At 42.4% G+C, this 25,321-nt stretch overlaps 1 protein-coding gene and 1 long non-coding RNA gene across 4 annotated transcripts in view; one reads left to right on the forward strand and one right to left on the reverse strand.

Moving 5' to 3' along the window:
• Positions 1–5,074: 5,074 nt before the first annotated feature.
• Positions 5,075–11,609, forward strand: LOC142468189 (uncharacterized). 2 transcript variants are annotated; one of them, XR_012788596.1, is made up of 3 exons: positions 5,075–5,319; positions 8,408–8,696; positions 10,220–11,609. It is a non-coding gene; the product is annotated as an uncharacterized LOC142468189 (long non-coding RNA). The 2 variants fall into 2 exon arrangements; XR_012788595.1 differs by having other exon boundaries at positions 5,105–5,319; positions 8,589–8,696.
• KLHDC8B (kelch domain containing 8B) overlaps positions 5,673–25,321 on the reverse strand; it is a 69,048-nt gene continuing 49,399 nt past the window's right edge. For both annotated transcript variants that reach the window (XM_075574430.1, XM_075574431.1), the window contains exons 5-6: positions 19,995–20,096; positions 5,673–9,600 (exon numbers count right to left, since the gene is read on the reverse strand). In XM_075574430.1, coding sequence (XP_075430545.1) covers positions 9,404–9,600; positions 19,995–20,096 — 299 coding nt within the window. In that variant the 3' untranslated portion in view covers positions 5,673–9,403. The remainder of the gene's footprint in view (positions 9,601–19,994; positions 20,097–25,321) is intronic.

A 25,321-nucleotide genomic window follows, 5' to 3' on the forward strand; every position in this document is an offset into this window, starting at 1 on the left:
GAGGCTAATGTGTTATTTCAACAAATACTTTTACCAAATTACATTTTTCTCCTGTTTTTATGTTCAGATGCATTCATAAATACATTTCTATAGGAATTTGATTAAATATATACCGTAGGTTTTTTTGTACGAAGTGCATAGCTACACATTTTATAGGGAGCTAGAGACAAATGTTATGTATATGGCCCATTATCCAACTACTTGTACATTTAAAGTGTGCTACTTGTATAAGCTTTTACATTTTCACACTGGCCTAGGAATAGGCAATCTGTTTAAGCTAGGTTGCTATCAGTATATATCATTCAGTGGATCAAAACCAACCAGTAATGTTACTGTCTACTAATATGGGCCTTACACTATATTTGTGAAAGTGGCAGTTTGGAGACACTTTTCTTCCGAAAATGTCAGAACTTTCGGCATATATAGAATTAGCCCCTATGTCTTCCATTCTATCACATAGATTGCAAGATCCCATATATTTGCTTTTATGCTCTCATATGTATTGCTTCCTTGAATGTTTGGTTATGTTTGGCTTGTGTACATGGGTATTCCTGTTATCCGGATTCTGCCAATAATGTTCCATTTGGCTCACCTCTATGGAAACATGCGCAGAGACGCACACCATTGGCTTATTTGCCACCAAAGGGCTAGGTGCACGAAGCTCAATTAAATGAGGGCTCATAATGTGACGTTCCCTAAAACACGTGGAGACATACCTGTGAAGACACCTGAATTACCTGGGAAACATGCTCCTTTGAATGATTCAAATGATTAAAATTAACATATTTCCCAGGTATCTCCAGTGCACTTACTCAGATCGTTTTTTAGGCCATTACAAATCCACATACAATAGTAGTAAAAAAAAATATATGCTGCCACTCTTTTTTTTAATATACATTTTGGAACCAGAGGGTCATCTGTAGCTGAACCGCCTTCATTTAAGCTCCGACGACCCCCTCATTCCCGAGATACATACCGGAGAAGGTGCCGGCGGTTTCTTCCTGGTATTTTACATCGGCAATCTAAGCCCATTAATTTCAGCTCTGGGGGCCTCCCTGCTTCTGGAGATACAGATCTCAGTAGGGGGTTCTGGCTACCAGGGTTCACATAATGGCAGAATTTCATAGCTCCCACGCCCAGCGGGCCAATAGGAAGCCGTGACGTCATCAGGTGTGACTTCCTATTGGCCCGCGTGAGGCGTTAGCTTTAAACTTTGCAGAGATACTGGCACCCGCTTTTGAGGTCTGTATCTCAATAAGCCGGGGGTCCCCAAAACCTGAAATTAATGGGGTTCAGCTCCGATGACGGCTTGCTTCAATCCTGTGTAAGAAAATTAAAAATAAAAAAAACAAATGCGCCTGGTTTGCGCTTTTAAACCCTTTGCATCACGCTTCCTATTGGCTTGCATAACACAGGAGATTTAAATAACATTTTGTTTCCCCTGGAGAAATGCTACCAGCCCTTTCCCCGGTAAGTATCATGGGAGGCCGGGGGTCCCCGAATCTAAAATTAATGCTGCTCCAGAGACCCCCTGCCTCAACTAAAGTATGTAAAAAAAGTGGGGCATGGGGCAAAAAAGAAGGAACTACTCCTTTAACCAAAGATGCCTCTCACCCCCTCCTTAGATTTTCTTGGCTGAAATCCCTTGACAAATAAATTTTTTTAATCTCGCCCAATGTTTTATGTTAATCCTGCCCGTAAAACGGCAATGCCTGATAATCCATCTGTTTCTAGGGGAATTTGCGAATGTATTTGAAGGCTGAGTGCTTGCTGTAATGAAATTAACCCTTTCATGTAGCATCTCGGTTGTAGGGGGAGGGGAATTCTCTTGAAAATGAATAGGCAATGATTATGTCGCAGGCGTTATTATACCCGTTAATGCGTTAGAAGTGCACAAATAATGCCATAGCGTAAGGGAATAATATCGCACCGGTACCGTTTGATTCAATGGGGCTGCTTTAACTCTTGTGTTGAATATTGTGCCAGTGTTGGGCCTCGTCCAGGGTGGTGCAGAGCGGGCGCACTCACGCTGGACACGTTGCGACAATGCACGTGGCCTGCATGAGCGGGCGGGCGGGCGCGCCTGCTTGGCGCTCAGCTGCTTGCCGAGCAAGCAAAATTGATTTTGCTGCTCGCAAGCGCGTCACGTGAGCGGTTCGCCCATTGAGGCCGAACATGCTCTGTGACATCGGGTCTGCGCCCCCAGACGTGCGCGCACCTCGCCGACCAGGAAAAGCACGGCCGAGCAGGGCGCAGCGCTGGAGGGCCAGCGCTCCTGTTCCCACCCTGGACGAGGCCACATCAAGAGAATGTAAAACGTCCATTATCTGCTGGGTTTCTCCATGCCTGAAATGCTGATTGTGTGTTCCCGGCCTCAGCACTCTGCAATCCATAGTATTAACCAACAGGGAAGGCCACAGCAAGATTGTACGGTTTGTTTTAGAGGGGAATGGATTGGGGAGAAGGCATGAGGAATGGGCAGTGCTGTAACAAAATAGGGTTGTGGTGGTAAACAGAGAGTGTCTATGCCCCGTGGGACTTCATATAGCATAATGCAGCAAGGTACAGATCTAATTAAACACAGATTAGGCAAACACACACACATGCAAGAGAATAAAACACTTTTATTGTTGAAAGAGGTATTTTGTTAACCTCATAGGCACTGAGCTACAGGGCACCATCCTACAATACAGTATCCACTGGTATCACGTCTACTGTCACGTCTACTGCTCTGTAAGATTCAGAGTACAGCTACGAGTGAGCACAGGTACACGGTACACACAGTATATCCACACACAATTGCCAGGAACCCAGCCTTGCAAACCCTTTGACTTTCAAGGGCATGGAGTAGCCCCTCTGAAAAGTAATACCGTAGACTCTTGCAGCCGCTAACGCGTAAGAAAGAGACTATGTCATCGGGCCGGATGTGGCCGCATTTTACCCAGCCCTGCAATAGAGGAAGAGTGACATTTCACACTTCGAGCGCCAGAGGGGGGTTTGCAATGCATTGTCTGTCGCTACTATATCACACTTCCAAAAAAAAGAACTGGGAAAATCAAAGCAGGGCAGCAGGTGAGTTTTGTCATGTTCTCACGCCAGCGCCTCTCCTGCTTTACCAATTACAAAATGTGGCTGAGGACCACCAGGAAAAAATGTCAATTAAAAAACACCCTAAAATGTGGGCATTGGGCAATGTGCTCTTGAAGGCTGTGGGCCCAGTGCCTCTCACCAGCTGCAATGGCTATAGTTACCCCCCCCCCCCCCCCCCGTCATGGGGCATATCTCTCCTCCTTTCAAAAATCTATTATCTCAGAGTGGCAATATTCCCCTTTCCTCCCGTGGTTGTATGTTTACTGTAGGTTAAAGCAGTGACACACCCGTTTTGTACCCCAAAGTCTGTAAGGCTATTGGGGACATATACCCTTCAACCTCCTGTGATTAGTATTTATCATTTCGATACAGTAAAGTTTAATCCAGGGGTTGGCCAACTCCAGTTCTCAAGGGCCACCAGCAGGTCAGGTTTTCAGAATATCCCTGCTTCAGCGCAAGTGGTTCAATCAGTGGCTATGTCATAATACCTGAGCCCCCTATGCTGACGCCGGGATATCCTGAACGCCTGTCCTGTTGGTGGCCCTTGAGTACTTGCGTTGGCCACCCCTGGTTTAAGCCCTTCAGTCTCAGAGGGACCAACAACAGTTCGCTTTGCAGTGTTGCTAGCTCCTCTGGTACAGAAGGGGTTAAGCAGTGGATCGGTGCACCACCAGCATTCATTTTTGGCACTTCTGCTTATAAGAGGTAAGTCTTTCTAACCATTGTGATCCATCACACGGCTTGGCCTTAAACATTAGTGACATGTCAAAACACTCTACTTGACTTCTGAAAACTCGCAGAGCTGAGAAACCTGGTTTGAAGCATAGAGCACTCCCCGCGGGCTGTTTAAAGGTTTGTCTTTTAATCGAAAGAGGTCATGTCACACTCAGCAGCCATCCCCCATCCCTCTGCAGCTTTTTATATGTATAATATAAAACAATATTTGAAGTATTTGAAGGCACTGCAGACCCTTATGGCCTCATGCATTAAAGTCTCTTAAACTGCTTGCGGTTTAATTAACGAGGACCTTCCTTCGTGTTGCTATTTTCACAGCAAGCACTGCTAAACACAAGTAAATACGCAGAAATTTGTATTTAAAAAAAAATAAAAACATAATTATCAAGATAGTAGATTTAGCAGAAGCTTCCAATAACATAACAAGCAGAAGATCTGGCCAAGAAAATACATTTATGTAAGTCTGTGATCATTAATAGCTACATTATTTGCTACGACACATCTGGCCATTCAGGAGAATTGAAGATGACAGGTGTAGTGCTCCGTGTTATTACAACTACAAGTGCCTTGTTTAGTAGACAATGCCCCATTTAGGTGTCAAGAGGCCATAAGGTGTTTGGTATCTTGCACCACAATTAATAGCAAAACAGAAAGGTAAAAGGCTTGGATTCACTAAACTCTGATAAACGCAAGTTAATATTGCACCCTGTATAAAAAGACAAACATTTTTAATTCAAAGGGGGATATTCTAGTAGCTGCACGTTTGTCCTTGTCACATCGTGCGGTCTGACGTGGTCATAAATTGCGGATTAAAACTAGCCAAAAATCTATTATAATCACATCGTCTCAATGAGAAGGGTCTGTTAAATTTAGCAGTTTCTCACGTTGTGTATATATCAGTGTTTCCTAGCTGCGGTCCTCGGGGAGCCCCGGCGGGTCAGGTCTTGGTGTATCCCTGCTCCAGCACAGGTGGCTCGGTCAAAATGACTGAGCCGCTGATTGACCCACCTGTGCTGGAGCAGGGATATCCTTAGGACCTGACCTGTTGGGGTTCCCTGAGGAGTGGAGTTGGGAAACTGGTATTTATATATCCCCTCAAACCTCCCTCCAAATAACATAGGGAGAGACACTTGGGCTCAAAAAGGAGCGTGTATATATACTGATGAGACATGCAATGTATATTTAAATGAGTCGCAGCCGCACACCTCAAATATTTCCAAAAGACAAATTCTGACAGCTTTAAGGGCCCATTGGGCTGAAGGGGGTACTGGTCTCAGGCCCAACAGGATCAGGACACACAACCTCCGCTATCCAGGGCAGCAGCTCTAGCAGTGAACTAAACCAGATGCCAGGAAACTGCTGTCACAACATACTTTTGAGCTCCTCCCCTTAACTTCTTTTAAAAGCAGACCATTTCCTCTTCCTGGTTGTCAGGTCAATGTGCCTTGTGCACATAAAGGAGAACACGCGAGACACCTGGGAGCTATGTGACAGGTGAGCTGCCCAATGTCTGGTTTAGCTCAATGAGCTGCTACCCTGAATAGCAGAGGTTGTGTGTTGTGACCCTGTTAGGCCTGACACACGTACTCCCTTAGTTACAGGGACCCTTAGACTTGTCAGTATTGATGTTATGGAAATATTTTAGGAGGTGTGACTCATTTAAATATACTTTACATGTCTCATTAGCATGTACATCAGGTGTGCTCCTTTTTCAGAGACATACACACACACACACACACCTTGGGCACACACACACACACACACACACACACACACACACACACACACACACACACACACACACACACACACACACACACACACACACACACACACACACACACACACACACACACACACACACACACACACACACACACACACACACACACACACACACACACACACACACACACACACACACACACACACACACACACCTTGGGCCTTTTCTTCACGGTTTGGAAATGCGAGAAGGGCTTAGGGAATAGCAAAATAGGCAAATCCAATCAGGAAATCTTTTCCACATGGATTGGCTGCAACGTGCAGTTACTAGAACAGGCCCCAACATATTGTTTCAAACACTAGCATTTCTGTCTTCGTAAAATCTGAGCAACATTACAAAAATGGCTTTAAGTGTGATCAATAATGCTGCAATTTAGCACTTCAGTTAAAATAGAGGTAAAATCTCGCATATGGGGTGTGTAATAAGATTCCTTTGAAAACCGTATGGCACAAAATAATGCATGAGCAACAAACACATGATAAAAGCGCATTCTAATTCATTGTAACCCAATATTTTATAATGATTAACCCCTTCTTGTTACTTATATCATGCTGCATAAAAGCCTGCACACCTTTAACATTGCCTAATATTTCATTTAAATTGGGGTTTTAGTTGCATATATATATATCTACTTGCCCACCACTTGCCCACCACTCCAAGGTAACACAAAGTGAGGAAAATTCTACCTTCTCATTCCATTATTATTATTACCTCCGGAAATTCATTCCTGATTCTCTCTATAAAAGTAATTTCATTAGAAGTTAGGATTTACCTAAACTGGAGTTCCCTTGGGGTGATGGGCGAGTCAATGACCTACTGGTCACTTGGGACGCTAATGGTTTAATATATTAATATGTTCTGCATTGTGTTAATATTATGTTATCACATACTCTAGGTTGGCTAATCTTATCTTGCCTATGTATAGAATGGCCATTATACACATAGGCAAGATAAGGCCCCACACCTCTGGAATGCCCTTCCCTGTCAATATCAGACGAGCACCCTCTCTATCCACATTTAAGACCCACCTTAAAACACACCTGTTTAAGGAAGCATACGAGTAGCTCAATGGCTGATAATTTACACCTCATACACTAAACTTGGCCCCTTGCAGACGCACTTACCAGAACGCCCTCCTACCGTCTCTGTACGTTCTTCCTACCAACAAATTAGATTGTAAGCTCTTCGGAGAAGGGACACCTTTTCCTAAATGTTACTTTTATGTCTGAAGCACTTCTCCCCTTAATGTGTTATATATATTATTTATGATTGTCCCGTGTATTACTGCTGTGAAGCGCTATGTACATTAATGGCACTATATAAATAAAGACATATACATACAAGGCTTTTGCTGGAGATGCAAGGAAGAGAGATTTAAACGTGAGTTAAAAACTAGCAATAAACAGGAGTTAAAAACTGCTTGCCTATATATTGTGTATAGTGGATATTATATACATAGGTAAAATAGGCTTAACGCGAGCCCGGGTAGATAATAAAATTGGTGCTATTTGGGGGTGGAAGTCTAATATCTCCAGATATCAAAAGTTTAGTGAGAAGCATGTGAAGAAGAAAGTTGGCATTATAAACTCATTTTCATGCTTGCTTTTAAATTGATCTCATGCAGTAAAATATGCATTATTATATGCAAGAACTTGTTGAAGAATTACCCAGAACACGATAACACATCGGGGCCCTAATGTCCTTTGCAGATAAAGAGGACCTGTGTATCAAGGTAAAAGGGATGCAAATCTGTGGCAAAATAAATACACCATATGTATCACAGAAAATAAATACTCTTGGTTTCAATGTGTTTTTTTTTCTTTGATACATATTGTACATGTTGTTGTTTCTCCCACATTTAGCTTGAGACACATCCTCCAAATCCAAATGATTACAACGGGAATAATATACTGTTTATTGGGCAGAGAATGTGCACTAATCAATAGTTCTAAGGAAAGATGCTTTGTGAAAGCACAGGGACATCTCCATTTCGTCCATTATTGAACATTTTCAATAGGTTTTTTTTTGGTCACTGACATTTGTCAGCGTTTGTCAATACTATTATCCTGAGCAGTCTGTTCCAGTCAAGTATTGAATGCTTAGAGCCTTTCTCTTCACCTCACCTCGAACTCAAGTATCCTGGTCTGGTCAATAAATGCCAAGAGAGGAGGCATTGCTCTGTCAGGTATTACTTCTTAAGGAAGATGAAGTAGTTCTGGCATACCGACAAACTGCAGAACAGCAGCTCTATGTATTAACTTGGGGCCCAAAATGATTGTGTTCAGTCAATTTCAAAACCAGATTAATAACGACATTAACTGCATGAAATGGCAACAGGCCAAGTTGGAGCATACCAGAAAAGTCTGGAAGGGAGCATGCAAAAGAAATACAATTATACCTTCTGCTGATCTGACAAAGGAGGATGTAATCTTGGCTTTTGATACAGCTCGAGACTTTTCAGAACATTTTAACCGGTGTAGCTATAATTATGGAAATATTTGTGAAACGTTCACGCAAGTCGACTGCTAGCGGTTACTTGACCAGGTGATGCTTAAATCACTGACTCGCGCTGGCAGAACGTGAAAGGTATTCAAAACAATTAGGGGCCTGCAATTTACATGGCTTATATCAGGCAATGATATAGGACAGCATGTCACCTTTTGTCTGCTCTGCAGGAGGCTTGGTATTTCCAATATGCCTCTGTTCAAAAAGAAAAAATGAATAGCTATAGGAATGGCAGATCTGCACGGATGTTCTGAAATGACCTTTCCCGCCATTATTTCTCGCGGCGACCAGAAATCCACATACGAATTGCAATTTAGCCAATAGACCGATGCCCCACCTCCCTCCCCCGGTACAGATTCAGCACCTAACGTACGGTAAGTGGTATTTTGTGTTATGCACTTCTTTCAATCTGCAAAAAGTAATACATTTCATATGCAAATACGGTAACTTCATCCTTTTTCTCACGTGTCAGCACTCGGCAGCACGCATTTTGGCCAGGAGTTCCTAGGCACACTGTGACTGCCTGTTCCTAAGACTTTTTAAAATGAGTGTTGTTATCCAGACTCCATCTCATCATGAGGTCAGTTGATACAACTTTATATAATGTCATTAAAATATTTGTTACATATTTATTTTTCATTTTCATAGAGCTTTGTGTTGGTAGAGAATATATCAGTGTAAAGACGATTCGGGTTATTTGCTGATCCAGTTCTTGCTTTCTAGTTCTGCTCCTACTGAATTCCAAGCCCAATTCTGGCCCTGCATGTTTTTTTTTAATTGAAAACAGACACGTGGAGAACCAAGAGTCTAATCATGGCATGAGTTGTGTTTACGACGGTTCTGTAGGCAGATGAGTTATCTTTTGGAACTACTTCATGTTTTGGTGCTAGGTTTCTTAATCTGGAAACTTAAAGCTTTATTTAAATTCGTTAGGCATACACGCCTCTCACAAGACTGCACATCCTTAAGAGTATTTGGCTATATTATTTCTATTCATCAGCCGGATGTCATTCTCAGGTTCTATAGCCTAAGACCTGAAGATTGCAACTCTTCAACACTGCGCATGAGATGACCTTTGTTGTAGATGCTATCATCTAAAGGCAATGTAGCTGAAAGTCACAAATGTTCAGCTTCTGTGCTTTCTTCACACACATTAAACAAGCACAAATGGTCTGCTTAGTTGAAGGTATCCTGCAAGTTGAGCTTTGTTTCGCTCAGCACGAGGTGCTCAGGCACTTATTCCACTGCCAACGACATTGGTTCCATTCATAGTTGAGTCACTGCCCCTCAAACGTCCTCCAGGACACAAAGTGCCTCTACAGCACTGCAGGGTCCTTGTGCCACCCCCCCAATCACAAAAAGCATGTTGTTGGACTGAAAACTTGAGCATGAACATCGGCCTGTTGGCATGGACGGCAGAGATTCCCACCTCTTCTTCACCATGTTGAAACCTTCCACTGAACTCAATGGAGAAGGCTGATTCCCTGCAGGAAGAAAACAAACTCATCAGCCCTCAGACACAATTATATCACTTAATTCTGCGCACTGTGTAAAATAAAGATCACAACTAGGATGTTTATCATGCGCTTGTGTTTACCAAACAAAAATTCACACTTATTCCAATATACTATGTAGCAGTAACACGCTGAGTGTTCCTTGTTATACTGTAGCAACAGTTCTTGAATTAAAATGACACAAATAATCAAAAGACTCCTATTTGTAGACTCAGAGACTTTGGCAACGCGCATATACAATGACATCGAACTGAAAAAAAACAGTGGCCCTGATATTTTATGGAAATCTGCATTGTACACAAAAGGTCACATCTTATAGAGCAAAAAATATGACCCTCTCCTTTTCACCGATGCAGTGCTGGCTCAACCCCCCTGCAGCTTTGTAGACATTCACAGTTGCTATGGAAATCTATAGGAGCAGCTCTTATAATTTAATAACCCCCCTTTTATTCCATGTTTTCCACTGAGATTGTTCAGGCAATAGAGTTTAGATATATTTCTGCTGCCGTCTGGGCTATTCAATAATATATTTACACTACACAGCAACCATTTTCTAGAGATTCTAGATAATTTGTCCTTTTTATTGCAGATTTCTACCTGCCGTTTCACTCATTAATAAAGTCCCCTCCTACTGCCTATCTGCTCCAGGCTCGCCCTGCTCTCCTGCTATTGAGTGACAGAAGTAACCTTTACTGAGAACAATTCTTCTTGGAATCACTCTACGGGGAGACAAATGAATCAGTGCTTCTCTTTCACTATGGTCTTTGTATATTCTGCTATAACCTCAGACATTCGGCTATGGTCAGCTAATGTGGACAAAATAAACGAGAGGTCTAAATACGCAAGCGACAAGTTGCTTGTGAAAATCTATTTGTGATTATATAAGGTGATGTTATTTATATTTTTATTGTTGCATATTTATTTTCATGGAGCTTTGTATTAGTAGAACAAATGGAAAACGATGGGGTTACTTACTAAACCCCTTCCAGCTGCAACCCCAGTCTTCCAGCTGCAAAATGAGTGGCACAGATTTATAAAACTAATATCTAATGTATCCAAATAGATTGTGAGCTCTACGGGGCAGGGACTCCTTTTCCTAATGTAACTTTTATGTCTGAAGCGCATCTTCCCATTATGTGTTATTTGTATTTGTTATTTGTATGATTTATGTTGTGTATTACTGGTGTAAAGTGCTATGTACATTAATGGCGCTATATAAATAAAGATATACATACAAAAAAAACACCCATTGCTTTATATGGGATTTATGTTCTTTGATATTCTATTTTTTTTTTTTGCATTGTTTCTGTGCCTATTTTGCAGTCAGTACGCTTTAGCATATAACCCCTAATATACCCAGACATCAAACATTACACTAACACATCGAAAAGCCTTTACAAATTCCCTTTGATAGCATTGTTGCTGCCAGAATCACTCTACTCTTTCCTAAATCTGTCTCGGCGCCTACCCTGCTGAAATCACTCTCCTGGCTTCCTGTCAAATCCCGCATTTCACACTCAATTCTCCTCCTCACTTTTAAAGCTTTACACTCTTCTGCCCCTCCTTACATCTCTGCCCTAATTTCTCGCTATGCACCATCCCGACTCTTGTTTTCCGCTCAAGGATGTCTTCTCTCTACCCCCTTTGTATCTAAAGCCCTGTCCCGCCTTAAACCTTTCTCACTGACTTCCTCACACCTCTGGAATGCCCTTCCCCTCAACACCCGACTAGCACCCTCTATCCACCTTTTAAGTCCAACCTTCAAACACACCTGCTTGACGAAGCATATCAGTAGCTCCGAGATTAATACTATACACCTTATACATAAAGCTTGGCCCCTTGCAGACACACTTACCAGAATGCCCTCCTACTGTCTCTGTACGTTCTTCTTACCTACCGATTAGATTGTAAGCTCTTCGGAGCAGGGACTCCTCTTCCTAAATGTTCATTTTTAAGTCTGAAGCACTTATTCCCATGACCTGTTATTTGTATTATGTTATTTATATGATTGTCATGTGTATTACTACTGTAAAGCGTTATGTACATTAATGGCGCTGTATAAATAGACATGCATACTGTACATTGTCCTTAGCCAATTCCTGACCTTTTTAATGCTTACAGAAGACACTTCCATACTGTAATTCAGTTCTTCTTTTTTTTTTTTTTTTTTTAAACTGCTATCTTTACGGCTCTACAATGTTGTGTAAGGTGACAAGTTAAAATACTAACTATTAGAAAAAGTAAGACATCTGCAGACGGTTGGGCCTTAATTATGTCTTTATATAAGAGCATCAGTTGCTTCATGGATTCTGGTTGCCTGTAACTAGTAAGGTCTTGGGCCTCGTCCCCACTGCTCGCGGCTGTGCGCGCTACGACGTGCGCGGCGTGAACAAGATATGGCCCTCTATGGGGCCGGCCCAAGTCACTGCCTGCGCCCGCCTGCAGAAAGCGCGATGTGCGACCACCTTTGCCATAAGATGAGAAATGTGTCTCTTGGCATGGCGGCTTCGCTGGCTACGTCATGGCAGCGGTTCAGCCAACGAGGGCGAACCAACCATGTGACGTCATGGCTGTGTCCCTGAGATGCCCTATCCCCCCCTCCCCCCCGTCGCGATCTCCTGCTCTTCTCGGGACGCGCAACCACAGACCATAGATCGTGGCTGAAACTGGTGCACGCTCCGCCAGGCGCTCTGAAGCGCGCATGCACGCAGTGACTGAGGCCGGAGCCTAAGGTTTGCATTGCAGTCTCATGAGGGGACACTGCTTTACGGTTCAGTCCATGTGGTTTATCTAAAACACCCTCATCTGTTCACCAGCAAAAAAAAAAATCTACAAAAGGTAATTGATTTTTTTTCCAGAAATAGAAAGGAAATTAAACAGAATCAATTTTTTGTATCCCATCTGTCTTCAAAACCCCATTCTTTCTTCTCACTTTGAAAACAATAACCTTTTTAGTGATTCTGATTGAGAGAAGATTTGCTTCAGCACCTGTACCAACAGCATCTGCTGCTTTCAGGAGAGGGAGCCTTCTCACGGCTGTTCCAGATACTGAATATATACATCTCATTTTCTTAGTCAGTGTGCATGTCACAGCTTGATCATCTCATGTAGGTTCTGGCTATAAATATGCAAAATGAACTGAAGCCAAATACATATTTATTTTTTTAAGTTCAGTTATATCACAATTGTCTTTTGAGGGAAGAGGAAGAGATGCTGAGTGTTTAATGCACTGGATTACAAACTAGGACACCTAGGTTCAATACCTGCTCATTAACCTTATTCCAGGTGCTTTATACTGTGCCTCTAACTTGTAATTAGATTGTAAGCTCCTTGTGGCAGGAATACATTGTGGCTGTTTATTCCCATCAGATACAGGACTACACACAGTGGCTGTGTTTGATAAAATAAATACTGGGCACATTAAAGTTGCTTGTGTCCACTTGCTAGAAATCCTAGTGTAGATTGCAAGAAACGTATAAACGTTTAAAAACTTCTGACTCCATAGAAGCCCAAACACATCATTTTAAGTTAAATCTACAACATACAGTATAACATTTAATTGCAACATGCCAAGAATGTTACATTACATTGCTATATTTTATTTAGTAAGATTACTCAATCATGTTTTTTTAAATGATTGCAAACATAATCGGCACTGCATACATAGAAATTAAAATATACAGTACCTACAAATAAGTAAAATATCTGCCATTTATACGTATGTATGTCATTATTTATATAGCGCCATTAATGTACATAGCGCTTCACAGTGGTAATACACGTGACAATCATATAAATAACAAATAATACAAACAGGTCATGGGAATAAGTACTTCAGACATAAAAGTAACATTTCGGGGAGGAGTCCCTGATCCGAAGAGCTTGCAATCTAATTTGGATTATAGTATCTGTTTGTGGATTGCTTGTGACTGTCTGTGGAATTCCAGGCTTCCGTGGAACACAGGTTGAAAAACACTGAAATAAAGTACTTGGAGATTGTCCCAATCTTCAAAAGTGGGGACAAAAATACTGTCTCAAACTACAGGCCAATCTCACTTCTCCCAATTCTATCCAAAGTCATGGAAAAATGTATCCACTCCCAATTAAGCGATTTCTATACCGAGACAAATTTCCCTAGCCAATTCCAATCTGGGTTTCGTCCCAAACACTCCACCGTAACTACCCTGCTAAAAGTTTGCAATGAGATCCAGTGTGGAATGGAACGGGGACAACTCACTGGTGCAGTATTCCTAGATTTTGCAAAGGCTTTTGATACAGTTGATCATGCTATCCTGCTTAACAAACTCCAGAGCTCTGGAATAGGGAAGCATGCTTTAAACTGGTTTCAGTCCTACCTATCAGGAAGATCCCAACATGTGTCCATCTCAGGCTCTAACTCCAACCCCCTGGATATCACCTGTGGTGTCCCGCAAGGCTCTGTTCTGGGGCCCCTACTCTTCTCAGTGTTCATTAATGATCTTCCCACAGCTTGTAAGGAAGCCTCAATACACATGTATGCAGACGACACAATCCTATATGCACACAGCCATAGCCTCTCTGACCTTCAACACATACTTCAGTCTGACTTTTTTTGAGACTCGAAAACTGGATTTCCCAAAACAAACTGTTTTTAAACACTGACAAGACTATAACAATGGTATTTGGGACCAAGACTAAATTTTTAAAGCTTCCAGTGACTGAGCTCCTGATTAGAACCAACGCTAACACCACCCTAACCCCTGTCACTAGTTTTAAATACCTGGGCTTATGGTTTGACTCCCACTTAACATTCGGGATGCACATTGATACCCTGACAACCAAGACCTATGCCAAACTAAGGGTACTTTACAGGAACAAATCCTCCCTAAGTCTCCTGGTCAGAAAGCGTATCGCACAGCAGATGCTAATGCCAATTATTGACTATGGAGACATAGTATACGGCTCGGCACCTCAAACCCACATTAGCAAACTTGACACCCTCTACAATTCAATTTGTCGTTTTGTTCTCCAATGCAACTACAACACACATCACAGCGAAATGCTCAAAGAACTAGATTGGTCATCACTCGAGTCTAGGCGCAAAGTCCACCTTTCCTGTCTTGCCTTTAAATTCTTCATGGGCAAGCTACCCAGCTATCTGAACAAGCTCCTCACCCCTACCACATGCAGCACTTATCACCTGAGATCAGACTCCAAAAGATTGTTCATGGTCCCAAGGCTCAACAAAGTATCCGGACGTTCCTCCTTCTCTTACCGTGCACCCCAAAACTGGAACAACCTACCAGAGACTCTCATATCCACCACCAGCTTAAATTCTTTCAAATCTAAGGCTGTCTCACACTTTAATCTGGTCTGTAACTGTTTCATACGCCCATAATAAATATTTTCTTTAACTGTGCATGCAATGTCTTGTATATAATGTATAATGTATACTCTGTTCATTTATGTAACTGTATTTGTAAACATGTATTATTTGTCTTAAACTGACCTGGATAATATTACATGAGAGTAAATCAACACCTGAGTAACTACAGTGTAACATTGTGTTCAGCGTTTAAACGTTTTTACGTGTGCTTCAGCATTCTCTAGTAATTTATACTATTTTCATTCCATGAACATGCTTAGTACTGCTGGTTTAAACCGCCGCGTCCAGGCTGATTGCGTGTGAGCGCCGTGACGTCACGCTCGGATGTAGCTGGGGCGATTCCTGGCCTGTCAAAATGTGCTGTTGCGCGCCAGGGTGGCGGGGGCGTGGCCGTGATGTCACAGAGGTGACCCTGCCGTCAGGCGGCCAATTCAAAATAATTTGTCTCCGCAAGCTGGTCTCCGGGTAGCGCTCACGTGCGCACGCACGCACACACTATACACGATCACATTACCCGAATGTTTGCTCGCGTGCTCAATCAGTCTGGAAGCGGCCTAAAAGGAAACTAAGGCCGCATCCAGACTGATCTGCGCCGGGCCACGTGATGTCGCGGCCACCCCCCCCCCCCCCTTCTCCCCTCTCGTGCACAGGACATTTTTACAGGTCAGGATTCATCAGCTCATGACATCACGGCGAACGAGCGTGAGCGCACGCTCAACCAGTCTGGACGCGGCCTAAGCTGTGACTGTAAACCCCGAAGCAGCCCCTGAGAATGCTAGGGCTTTTTACAGAGATGTATATTGTTTTTAATTATAATTGTTTCATTTATACTGTTTCAACCAACTCAGTAGACTCAGGCATATGGAATGGTATTTTAATATTAGTATTTTTTAAATACATTTATTATTTTAACCACTTCATTTCCAGAGGTTCTTGTTGTACAGCCGGGAAGTGTTAATAGGGTGGGTGAGATTTGTGGCTTGTAATATATTGGGTTCCTCAGCTGGACAGTAACATTTGTGGTTGGCTCTGCGTACAAATAAAATTAATAATAATGTATAAACAAACACAAACAGAGCCCAGTGCTACATCCAATGGCAAAAATACACAGTGAAATACCTATATATTCTCTTGTAAAAAGGGTCATTTAGTTTATACTTTGGCCAAAGCATCTTAAGCCTGCTGCCACTTACAAGGCATGACCATAGCAGGGCCTAACACTGATTAAAATTCTTAACAACCTGTACAATACTAGGAAAAGAAGCTAATGGCTCATTTGTGGAAAACAAAAACGGCCTCAAGATGGGATCTTTGTGGTCCCGAGAACTTGCCCTCTTTTTAACCACAATTTAGCTATTAACATTATCTCATCTACCTTATTCTTGTTTGTCTTTTTCAATGGGCTAACACAGTACCATTTTCTATTTATAGTTTTAATAACAGTTGAGACAATATTAAAAAGAACTGGCAAACGTACTATCCAGGCCAGACATTGTTTCAATCATTCCATAAGTCGGGTCCAGTTTACTGATCAGTAAGCTCACACTTACATTTCCATTAGTTCGTCTTATTAATCTTTAGTAGCAGCTTTCTGCTGCTGGGGGGAAATGATTCAAACAAAAGTAAATTATCTTTGCATTATTTTTTTTTTATCACATTACAGAAAGTGAACGCATGCTTATTGGAGCATGGACTGGTGTGACAAATTGGGACATCGTTTTAATAAATCCCAGCTAACAAATCCCAGCAGTCGTCATTAGGAAAAAAGGCTTTAAATGAGAGAATTTAATTCATTGGAACTTGCAGCATTTTTTCATTTGGAAATGTCCCCAGCCTTTTTTAGCGTGATTTTTCCACTTGGGTTTTGAGAACGATGTACAGCAATAATACTGTCCACACAATATTACTCCAGCAGAGAGAGGCTATTATAATATAATTCTCATGGTGCTTTATTTATTCTGTGTTTTGTGTTTTGGTCCTTAAATCTGAAAATGAACATGCTGTGTTTATAGCATTGCCCATACCTCCAGTGATAAAAATGATATCTATCTTTCAAAATGCCACAGAAATATTGAAAGATGGGAAATGCTTGTAATCGCTCACAAAATGTCAAGAAATGGCTGAGTTTTTAAAAGTGTCTCCAGAGTTCTGAGTAACTTTCTGAATTTGACGCCCATGGTGCGCAAAGTGGGGGGGGGGCGCAGGATTTTTTTGGCGGGCGCTTGCATAGGCCCCGCGATTTTCCCCAAGGCATTCAAATTAAATGCCGGGGGATCGCGTGAAGCCTCTGCAATAAACCAGAGTTCAGACGCGTTGGTGTGACGCGTCAAGTGCCGCCGCGGTCTCCTGTGGAGTGACGTCACATGGCGTCGCCATGGTAACGGGGTCGAGTGACATCACGTGACCCCGCGGCGTCATGTGACGCTGCCGAGCGAGGTGATCCCCTCACGCGGGGCGCGAAAGCAAGGGGGGCGCAGCTCCAAAAGTTTATGCTCCCCTGGTTTAGGTAACCCAGCAAAAACAATTCATGAAACTAAAACTGGGATGTAAGGAGCAACCGTATTAAAGCTGCAGACCAAGCAATATCCTACATGTGTGTTTGTTTTAATAAATCAGTTCTGTACTATGATTGGTTAAAAGAACATGATATCTGCGGGGTCTTTAACATTTCTGCTATCATAGAGGTCATCGCCGACTTCCCTGGCAGTGAAGAAGTTGTAGCAATGCCATATATCCTAACAATTATTCTGTCTTTACTACTCTAGTTTTCACATAAAATCTCTTGTTTGACACATTTGCCTTCATTTTTTTGCAGAGAAGCTATTGTCAGCTCTAGCAATATTTAAACAAAAACATCAAAGACGGAGAAAAAATAATCACCCGGAAAATCTTTCATTTGTGAATTCCCTGATGCCCGCTCTCCAAGAAGCAGCAGCATTATTTGTGCATGATAATACATAGCGCCACCATGTTCATTTTGACTCATTATGAAACCACAATCACATTTTGTAGCATTATCCGTAGGTTTTCTTACATTATGTATGCAGGGACAACACTTCTGCAGTGACAGTACCAGGAAGACAGCAAGACATATATAATGCAGACACAATCTTGATCAAGATTAAAAACCAAGCAACAAAGACCGAAGAGATGTACTGTAGTTGGGGAACGTCATTAAGGGGGGGGAGGGGGGCGGGGGGAATGCAACAAGCAAGATCAAAATGGAAATGTTGGTCCCAAGATAAATTAGGAGATAATCTCATATATTAAATCTTATACACTGTTATTGCTATCTGTGAGACAAGCATTAATTATGCCATTTAGTAAGCGCAGGGCTATCTGTCTGCCAGAATATACAGCTTTGCTGAATAATATGCTGGGTGCAGTGTGTTTAATGTATGTTTCAGAGCTAAATATGTGTAGCAAGTGAGCCATGGGAGCACTGTATGTATATAAACACACAATATATATATATATATATATATATATACTTTTTGCAGGTCTCTAAGAGGGGAGCTCTGCTAAAAGTGCAAGCAAACATAGTGCATATTTTTTTTGCTAAGCTACAAGGCACCGTATGTCCCATTCAAGTGAATAAAGGTGTTTACCGCTTAGCACGGCTTAGTAAATGTCCCTTTTTTCTCCCTGCAACAGCATATACAAATTTACACTTGCCATTGCTTCCCAGCAGTGTGTCATTGTGCATACTATGTACCGTACCATGCAATGTAATGGTGCTACTGCATATAAGAGTTTATATTGGTAACATTGAGCTCTTAGCACTCTTTTCACTAAAGTTCAAAGCCTGCACACCTGGAGCGAAACCAGTGCAAAAAACAGCAACAAGAATGTGAATACATGTGAAAGGGAATAGAAGTTTTCCCTTTGTAAAATCCGAGGCAATCATCATTTTGCAGCCAGTTTTACTTTAGTAAACGTATCTCCCTTTGTCTTTTGCCTCCTATAGAATTATCCAAAATACACATATGCTCCTTCCATAGTCAGGAACCAGCGGTTGTTAACCGTACGATCAGTTTGATAAAACAAAAGGATTTCACTTTTTTGTTTCTTTGTAAACCTTTAGTGAAGAGTTCTAATAAAGAACTCTAGATAAGCAAATCACCCAGCAAAAACAGGGGGATGGGGGGGGGGGGGGGTGGGCGTGGGGGAGGGGGGGGGTGGGGGAGGGGGGGGGGGTGGGGGACGGGGGGGGGTTATCATAACCGCTCGAACCCTCCAACTCGACGAGCAGTCGATCCTGGTCTTAGCAATTTCAGACGAACATATAAAAACGGATCCGCTCCACAGTGAGGGTGCAAAGTAGAATACTTTTACTCAAGCATAGTAAAAGAGTGGCACAAATAACCAGCGTCAGGCCGCACAAGTGACCACCTGTAATCGCAGGGGTCTGTCCAGTACCTACGTTGTTATGTAGTCATAGCTCTTATCAGACCAACACACAGCTCTTCTTGAGCTATAAAACCTAAACCTCTGCTCTGTGTTTTATAAAAGCGATTCTATTTCTAAACAGGTATTTAAAATGACAATTAACAAGCTAAACGCAACATGTAATTAAACAGTGTACGATTTCGTTTGTAATCATTGACCAGCTTGGGATATTGTGTAGTGAAGGCTTCTCTCGGCTGCTACTTTCTGTTTTTTTCTTTGTATTCTTTTGATCTTTCTCTCCCCCCCCCCCCCCCCCACTCACCCACTCTCTGTGGCAGGGGCGGGCAACTCCTGTCCTCAAGGGCCACCAACAGGTCAGGTTTTCAGGATATTCCTGCTTCAGCACAGGTGGCTCAATCCGTGCTCGGATTGAGCCACCTGTGCTGAAGCAGGGACTGTTGAGCCACCTGTGCTTGAAGCAGGGATGTCCTGAAAACCTGACCTGCTGGTGGCCCTTGAGGGCAGGTGTTGCCCACCCTTGCTCTATAGCAACAGCACTGTAAGAAAATAAGGTTATATGCTCATGTTTACATAAATAAATGCACTGTACCTAGACCTCCTGCCACCACCACTCGTCCACCTAGGTACCCAGTCACAAAGTCTGCTCTCTTTTCTCTCATCCGCGTGGAACGGCCTGGCTTAGTCCAGTTACCTGAAAAAGAAATGTAACCTTGACAAATAAAGTACGGTATGTCTGTATGTATATCTTCATTTTTTATATAGCGCCCCACAGTGTACTCAAAGCTTTACAATACAATACCGGGAATTATAATACAATAAGTGCAATAAACAAGATGAGACAGTAGGAAAGGAAATCCCTGACCCGGAGAGCTTACAATCTAAGTGGTATGTTGAGGAACTTACACAGACAGCAGGTGAGGGAATAAGTGCATTAGACGGCAGTGCTTGGCCATAATGGTTGGTAGGTGACTGTGGGTGTGGGACAATAGCCATGAGCCCTGGTTATTGTTGTGCTTCATTTAAGAGGTTTGTTTTAAGGTTTGACGAAGGTGGGGAGAGGTGCTTGGCGTAAACCGAGTGTGAGGGTGTTCTGCAGAGAGGGAAAGTGATTTAAGGCGAGAGCAGTAGAGGTGAAAGGGGTGGAGAGGAGACCGTTATGGGTAGAGCGCAAGAGACAAGAAGGGGCATAAAGAGAGATGAAAACTGTACTGTGTATTCCACAGTCCTTGTTATCGAACAAGTAAATGTATCTGAGCCTCCACTGCATGCTACTGTCCCTGCCTACATTTTGAGAAATATGTATCAGAAACGTTTGTTCACAAGAACATCATAAGCACGAGCAGAAAGGACTGTGACAAATATGCCAAGTAAAGAGCTGAGATTATTACGGAGAGGCCAGGAGACAAGAAGATTAAATTAGAGGTAAAACATGAGTGCCTGGTCAGTTGTTCTCTACCAGTTACTCCCAGTGCTACATTATCATCCATGAATCACTAACTAAATCATATGCTTCGGCCCGCTTGCTACAAAGACCTTATACATAACTAAGTAGCAGCTAAAATAGATAACCTTAATATGTCATCTCAATAATAGAATCTCATCCTTAATTCTCGCTATATCTATGCTCGACGCCTGCGTTTTACTCAAGGATGTCTTCTGTCTACCCCTTTTGTATCAAAGACATGGTCCATAGTTCAGCCGTGCGCGACTGAGCATATGGAGTCGCGTGCGCTTGTCGCCTGTGTGATCTGTGGACTCAGATCGCTTGCGACGGGGTGATGGAGGCGTGGCCATGACGTCACCAGGTTGGTTCGCCCTCATTAGCTGAACCACGCACGTGATGCGGCCGTTGCGCGAAAAAACAAAATAATTTGTCTGTTAAAAGCGGTTCTGCGCACTATGGCCGGCCCTGTAGACCTACTGCATTTTGTTCGCACCGTCGCTCGCACTATGGACGCAGCCTAAAGCCCTCCCCAGCCTCCAACCTTTCCCACTTGCTGCCTGCACTTCTGAAATGGTCTTTCGGTCAATAGCTGCCTATCTACCTTCCCTCTCCTCCTTCAGGGCCTGTCTCAAATTACACCTCTTGCATGTCAGTAGCTTCAAAGTACTCACCCCGTGCATACTCACGTACCAGAACACCTCCCTACCGTCTCTGTAAGCTCTCTACATATCACTTAGATTGCAAACTCTTTGGGGTAGGGACTCTTATTCCCATTATGTAGTACACCTCATGTTATTTTGTTGCATCTTTTACTGCTGTAAAACACGATGTACATGGATGGCCCAATACAAATAAAGATATACATACATACATACATACATACATCATAGCTACTTGGCCAACCAACTCCTTCACTGGAGCACTGCCACAAACTCCTTCTTCTGAAATAAAATCTATTTTATACGCTAATCATTTTTTAACTCCATTACCAGACTCGCCATTAGAGATGGGGGCGAATCGGCCCAAATCCGCTTCACGGATTTTCCCCACAAAAATCCGTTTCACGGTGTAAAATCGGCTAACGGATTTGGTCAATTTTAATTAGCGCGGGTTCATCAAAAACCGCCACTGGATGCCATCCGAATGACTGATTTTTGGGGAATCCAATCCGCGGATTCAGCAATCCGTTGGCGGATTCTTAAAAATCTGCCAACTGATGGTACAAACCCTGTGCCATCTTATTTCCCTCCGCCTGGCTACCTCCAAACAACTTGCGAACTACAGAACGTTAACATTGTTACCTACACTAGTGTCTATTTATTTGTTTATTAACCCTCCATTGGGACTGTAATCCAGATGGGGTGTCCTGCCATTATCGGACACTGCTTTAATCATGTTAGTGCTCAACTCCGACAAACAACAAACCAAGCTAGGATAAAGATATTCAATGAACACGAGGAACACTGTGTGCTTATCTCTTACATCCCCTCGGGAAATGCTGTGTGAAAGCAGCTGTGATCCTGTCTAGAGTGAGTCCAATTCATTCATCTGCATTGCCGCCTGGACCCAGATCTCTTGCTGTCCGTTGTCATGGTGATTGAAGAAATCACTGCTTACCAGCTGCGAACACTGAACTAATCTCCCTCGCCCTCCATAACCTCAGGCTTTAGATGACTCTCCGCCAGCATATTGGAACAGGAAACGTGGAAGAAGTAAAAACCGTGGCCATTTGGGCTGCACATTGGATCTGTTCCGCTGGATGTCTGTAACTGTCACCTAGCTATTTTGTTATTATCACCTGGATAGCAGGCCTCAGCTGAGCAACATTAATTAACTGAACTCATGCAGCAAAGGTGATGTGTCATATGGTGCCAGCTGTCAAAGATAAAACTGTATTTGAACAAGAGATATTCTTTTATATCAGCCTTTCTCTGTAATGACTCGGTGTACAGTAGCCAGCAATAAGCCCTCTCTTTGCTGGAGCAGTCAACAGTGCAATGCAGACCGGGGTAGCAGACGTGGGCAGCTCCAATCCACAAACTGAGGGAAACTGGACGTCTCAAGCCAAAGCCAACGCATCTTCACCATTTTATGTTCCAGAAATCATAGACAATGAAAGGCGAATGACCCCCATTATCTGGAAGAAGAAACGCAATGCAATAATACTAATAGTAATCCTTTCTGTCATGTAAATGTTTCTTCTGAAATAACGCCAGCATGGAATTCCTAATCCAAAATACTTTACAATCACGCAAAGCATAGAGAGATGCAGAATCTTCCCCAAGGTCACGAGGCAGCAGATCTCAAACTAGGTTCTGCTCCGTCAAGTCTGCATCACGTCTTAAAGAAACCTTTTTATACAGTTATAATACCCAGTATGGAGCTCTAATGATAAAGGCACACACGTCAACTTTGTTTTTATAGATAAGAAGCCGAAAGCTGGCAGCTGGAGTGAAAGAGGGAGTTTAAAAACCATGAAATTGATATTTAAGCAACTACTTTTTCTCTTGAAGTTGACAAACTCCTGAATTCTGGCAGCAGGTCATTTTAAGAAAGATTTTTTTTTTAACAAAAAGAAATTGTGTTCCAGTAAAATGTAAGAGAAACAGTGACGACGGTGGCTTGTGCAATATACAGAAGATCTGTCTTGCATGTGTATGCTCTTCTGTTAAGAAATATAGAGGCTTCACTCTTTAGTCATTAGGTTGGGATTGTATACAATTCAGCAGCCACATCAAACATTAGCATGACCTTCTTCATTACATTCATTTGGTATCAAATTAGGATAGCTCCTGTTGTGCGGTTTTAAAACCAGACATTGCAGGAGCTGTGGTCTTCTATGAGTGTTACAAAGTATCCTACTCATTTCACCCAAATGCACCTAGTAGCCAGTAATTATAGAAAATGGTTGTTTTTAAACCTCCCTTTTGGGAGTTGCATGACCTTTATTCTTTTATATTGTTATTTTCCCTACTATTCGAGCTATGTATTTGTTAGAGTTCAGTAACATTCATTCATGGGAAAGTGGAGGCAACGGTAGCAGAAGGTAATTACTGTTGGCTACAAAATGACACAGAAAGGTTAGGAGCCAACAGTGGCCGAAATGTACTCAGAGGCACGATAACCTTTTCATTCAGTGGCAGAGTAAGGAATCTCGGGTTGATAAGGATGGTACGAGTGTAGTTTGCAGGGATTATTATCACTAGACTGTTGTAATACTTCTTACAGTAAAGAAATGGGCTCTTCAGAACGAGTCACGGGTGAGAACCCCAATTTCAGCCGCCAGAGAGAAGCAACAGAAGCAGTAACATCAATGAAGATACGTGACGGAGACCTGGACTGAGCCTTATGACGAAGCATGTACACTACAGCCCTTATTCTATAAGGAGTTATGGCGTCAATCTGGTGCTATCCGCATTAACTTCAAGAAGTTAGCATTAACTTCAGAAGACGGTAGGTCGCAGTCTATGACCTAATGGATTGGATATGCTACAAAACTGGAATACGGGCATCAAGTATAAAGGTTAACACTGGGAGAAAGGAGTCTCTGCCCTGAAGAGTTTACAATCTAAGTAGTTTTTGGGGGAGAATTACACACGAGGAGTACATGTAAGTTCAGTGGTTCAAAGAACGCAAAGAAGGGTGGGGGGCCGTGCTGGTCCTTTCTTCCATGTAGTAACAAAGGAGGGAGAGGGAGTAGGGGGTATGATACCTTTTTATTGGACCAACAAGTAGTTGATATGTTCCAAGCTTTCCAACCTCTCTGGGACCTTCATTGGGTATGGTGGAAATACAGAAACAAAATTATTATACACAGTGTTTGTAAGAGAGATCTCTGGTTACAATGCACTCCTCTTCCGAAATGTTACTTTTATGTCTGAAGCACTTATTCCCATGATCTGTTATTTGTATTATTTGTTATTTATGATTGTCACGTGTATTACTACTGTGAAGCGCTATGTACATTAATTGCACTATATAAATAAAGACATACACACATACATACATGTAGGGAGGAAGTGGGAAATAAGATAAGGTAGAAACTGGTAGTCTGGTGTGAAAATGAACATAGTTGCATTGTAGATGAGGTTGAAAAAGTCATATGTCCAAGTTCAACCTATGCTAAATTTAAACGACAGATACTTATCATAGATTTGTGTTTACAGTATTTTGATCCAGAGTAAAGCAAACAAAAAAAACTCCAGTGAAACATCATCCAATGCTGTCTCATAAGGGTAAAAATAAATTCCTTCCTGATTCCAAGAATTGGCAATCAGATTACTCCCTGGATCAACATCCTTCCCATGTTTACTTATTTGGTATATCCCTGTATACCATTGCTTTCCAAAATGATATGCAAACTTTTTTGAACAAATCTATTGTATCTGCCATCACAGTCTTCATGGGTAATAAGTCCCACACTGTAACTGCCCTTACTGTAAAGAACCCTTTCCTTTGTTGCTGGTGAAATC

Source organism: Ascaphus truei, chromosome 17 (assembly GCF_040206685.1).
Source record: "Ascaphus truei isolate aAscTru1 chromosome 17, aAscTru1.hap1, whole genome shotgun sequence".
Lineage (NCBI taxonomy): Eukaryota > Metazoa > Chordata > Amphibia > Anura > Ascaphidae > Ascaphus > Ascaphus truei.